Below are 4,389 nucleotides of genomic sequence, written 5' to 3' on the forward strand. Positions count from 1 at the left end.
AAAAAGAATGTATGAAATAAAAAATCATAAACATAATAAAAATTGATAATATCAAGATAATCGAGACAATATAGTTATTAATATTAATTATAAAACAACAATTTAGGTAAGAATATTTTTTTTAATAAAACATTAATTTAATTTATAAATATATTAAATATTTTTTAAAATGCAATGAAAATATTTTTTTTCATGTCATGTATGTTATTGCCATAAATTAAATGTCCAAATATTTTAAGAATGATTCACCATTTATTTTGTATTTTTTTTTTATGTATTCTCAAAGAAAAAAGAAACAAAAATAGCATTTAGGGACCTAAATGATACGGTTTGAAAGGGTTAGGGACCTAACTGATACAAAATCAACTTTTGGGACCTAAGTGTTACAAAGTGTAAAGAATGGGGACCACAGCTAAAAAAAAACCCTTGTTGCAATGCTTTTCTTGTAATCTTGGGAATATAAACAAAGCTCTAGGCTCAAAGAAAGAGTTAACTTTTGCCAAACTCTCTCAGACACTTTCTTTATTCACTCTCAAAATAATCTTTGCCTCGTTAGTTCATTCATGGTATCAAGAGCCCTTGACTCAAGTCAACAATGGAAGATTCTTCAAACCCTACTCCAACGAATGCTCCTGCAACAAATTCTACAACAAATGCTACTGCTCAATCTTCCACTGCTCTAAATGTGTGGAACCCCTTTTCCGATTCTCTCAATTCCTCTCTTACGCTCAAACTGGATCGTCTGGATTTCTTGGCCTGGAAATCTCAAGTGATTCCCATTGTAATTGGTCATGGACTCGATGAAATTCTTCTCACCAATTCCTTACCTCCGATGAAGCTTGTTGATGACTCTCTCAATTCTGAATTTACCGTCTGGAAAAAAAGACCAATTACTCTTATCATGACTTCGTTCGTCAATGTCTGAAGGTATTCTTGCCTCTGTCGCTACTTTCACTTCTTTCACTTCCTCTTACTTAATGTGGAAAGCCCTTGAACAGAAATTCTCAAGTCAATCGAAAGCGCGATTGCTGCAACTCAAAGCTCAACTGTCAAGTATTCATAAAGGTAATATTGCAATTTCTGATTATATTGACAAAGTAAAAGTTATTTGTGATAGTTTGGTTATAGCTGGGTGTTATATGGATGATCAAGATGTGGTATTGCTTCTGCTAAATGGTCTTGGACCCGAGTTTGATCCTATGGTTTCGGGTATTACGTCTCGCAGCGATACTCTTTCTCTTGAAGAAATTCAAGCTTTACTCATGTCTCATGAGAGTCGTCTTGAAAGGCATCACACTATGGGTGAACTTTCCATGAAAATGGCTGTTGATCTTTCTCTTACCCCTTTTCTACAGTTCAACAATGGTGGATATAGGTCTTCAGGAAACTTTGGTAGAGGTGGGAGTACTGATTCAGGTTCAAGATCCTATGGTCGAGGCTATGCTCGTGGGGCCCTGCCTTTCAATCGGTTACTTTGTCAAGTTTGCTTACAGTTTGGACACTCTGTTGTTGTTTTTCACTACTGTTTTGACAAGAACTTCATCACTCCCAAATATGGAAGTTCTCAACCTAAGGCATATTTGATCGAGCAAGAATTTGAATATGAACCCCATGCTCATGATACCACCTCTATTTTATGATTTTGGTGACGATAATGTTTGGTATGTTGATACCGGCGCTACCAATCATGTTGCATTTGGTATGGAAAATCTTGACTTAGTTGTTCCCTATATGGTTGTGAAACTCATGCTGTTGGGAATGATAAGAAACTTCAAATCTCTCATATTGGTCCAACCCTTTTACCCTCTAATTCTTCTTCTCCTTTGCATTTAAATACTGTTTTAAAAGTGCCTGATATTACTAAAAACTTGGTTAGTGTTTTCAAGTTAACTAAGGACTGTTGACCCTCAATCTGGTCAACGACACATAGTCACAAAAAATGATAGCAAGTAAAGAACTAAATTTAAGAATGTAAACGACACAAGGATTTTATAGTGGTTCGGCTCCAAGGATTGGTAATAACCTACGTCCACTAAGTATTTTATTGATGTAAAAGAATCCCAAAACCTGCTGTAATGTCCTACTTCCTTAGAGTCATTACTAAGCGAATTCAAAACGTGCAATTAACTCGCTAATCGATGTTTTATGTTAAAAGTGTAGCTAAACCATAACAAAAGTCACATAATTTGAAAATGTACTCATTCATTAAAAATTATAAAGTGTTAAAGATTTGGGATCCCAAAATACTATTTAGAAACATTTACAGCGCAAAAATATAATTAAAGTCGACTAAACGACAAAATTAGACTCAATACAAATATCTCCCAAAAATACCCCTGGCCGTGGCAGCCAGGCAGGGCAAACATGTACGCGTCGCTTCACGCTCTCCGTACTCATGGTTGGTTGACTCTCCTTTTGCCCTTACCTGCACCATAGAGCACCCATGAGCCGAAGCCCAACAAGAAAACTTCACACAAGCAAATAACATATGCATAACCATCATTCAACACATAATGAAACCGCCAATAGGCTAAACACATAACGGCCATGCCGTCCCAGGTGCTTTACCAGGCCCTGGGTTCGCGGTTTATACCATGAGGATATCCCAGGTATCCAATAGGGTCTCACCCTGGCAACTCGCACTCCGAGTACTTAACGCTGCTCCCGGCCCCTTGCCGTGCTCGGCCCTGCCTTTCTCGGCCTTTGCCGTTCCCAGCCCTCACCGTTCTCGACCTTCGTCGTTCCCAGCTCTTGCCATTCATTCACATATATGCACACATAGCATAATTAAACAAATACTTAAACAAATATAAACATAATCAATGGGGCTACGCCCTGCAACATAATCATATAGGGTCATGCCCTACAACACAAACTATAGGGCCTCGCCCTGCTCTACAGGTACAACAGTTTTCTTACCTGTGTCCCAAACTACCTGAGCACCGTGATCACGAGCACAGTCCTCTAACTCGAGCCTTTAAGAGAAATCCTAGTCACAACACATGAATAAAAAATCAACTATCAAATCCTAATCCATTAAATAGTTTCGAGACATAACTCTAACCTCCGAGACCTTGGTTTCTACCAAACTGGGTAGTAAAAACCTTCCCGAGCCTTAACGTTCAAGTTCCTGAGCTAAAAACTCTCAATTTGCCGAAATTCCACTTTTGAGCCCCCCCCCCCCCCCCTAAGCGCCGCAACGCACCCCAAAATAGAGGTAAAATGCCTCACATCTGCCAGACTCGGGCCGCGGCACCCAAACCTTGCGCCGCGATGCTTGGGAAATTCTTTGAGCTAAAAACGCAAGCGGGTCGCAGCACTGATAAACAGGGACGCGACACGAGCCTGAAACCCGGAAAATCCCATGCAATTCTACAAGCCAACACCTCATAAATCAACCCAAATCCATACCTAAACCCAGAATTCAGCCCCAAACCACTTATACAAAACTAACAGCAACACATAAACTTAAAGAAACCAACCAAAGTCCTACTACAACCCAAGTTCAATTATCTAAGTTCTAACCCCTCAAATTCCAACAAAACAGAGGAAAATTAAACAAAATTCAAGCTTAGATCCTTACCTCTGTATTAATTTCGGCCTGAGCAATTCCTACACACTTCAAGCCCTCAATCCTTCAACTCAAGACCCCCAAATTTCTTCAAAGTTTCAAGACACCAAAGGGAGAGAGAGAGATAGAGAGAGAGAGAGAGAGAGAATCGGTGGAGAGAAAAAAAGGGAAGCAAAACTGAGTTTTTCCTTCTGTTTATTTCTTTCCTTCTAACCCCTTCTAACCTTGGCAGCCAAAGACATAAGCCTATACCTTAGCAAAAGACCCAATTTCCCCTTAGACTTATCCTAACCTCTTAGGTAACCCAAGGGCAATTTAGTCATTTGCCATACCCCGTTAAGCCCCCCAGAAGTCTTATAAATCCCCATTAATCCCGACATGTCCAAATCATTACCAAACTACTACCCATTACTCCATAGATCTCGAACACATTTTACATTCCCAAAATACCCCTAGGCTCCTCCTGAGTCAGGTATTTGACTCCGTTGTGACTTCCTAGCTAAACTGCTCCCTAGGACCGTCTCGGATCGTGCATCACAAATATATCACCACTCACACGTGGTAAGGATCACAAATATTACATTTATGCCCTTAACAGGCTAAAATTACAAACATGCCCCTAATAACCAGACGGGGCCCACATGCATATTTAATTCACCTAAACATGCATTTTCTAATCACATACTCATCAAATTCACATATTTAATATAATAATCAATTATTGCCCTCCAGGCACGCTAATCAAGGCCCTAAGCCTTATTAGCAAATTTGAGACGCTACAACTATCCCCTCCTTACAGAAATTTCATCCTCGAAATT

The 4,389-nt window shown here is 39.4% G+C and overlaps 1 protein-coding gene across 1 annotated transcript; it reads left to right on the plus strand.

The window, feature by feature from the left end:
* The first annotated feature begins 517 nt into the window (after positions 1–517).
* Positions 518–1,782, plus strand: LOC133833878 (uncharacterized). Its single transcript, XM_062263486.1, has 2 exons — positions 518–927; positions 999–1,782. Exon 2 carries the CDS (start codon positions 1,140–1,142, stop codon positions 1,638–1,640), a length of 501 nt encoding a protein of 166 aa, XP_062119470.1. The 5' UTR covers positions 518–927; positions 999–1,139; the 3' UTR covers positions 1,641–1,782.
* Positions 1,783–4,389: the final 2,607 nt, after the last annotated feature.

This window comes from Humulus lupulus, chromosome 5 (genome assembly GCF_963169125.1).
Source record: "Humulus lupulus chromosome 5, drHumLupu1.1, whole genome shotgun sequence".
Lineage (NCBI taxonomy): Eukaryota > Viridiplantae > Streptophyta > Magnoliopsida > Rosales > Cannabaceae > Humulus > Humulus lupulus.

What these genes read in the sequence shown, in the direction of transcription:
- LOC133833878 (XM_062263486.1), top strand. Translation starts at nt 1,140, where the DNA reads ATGGATGATCAAGATGTGGTATTGCTTCTGCTAAATGGTCTTGGACCC.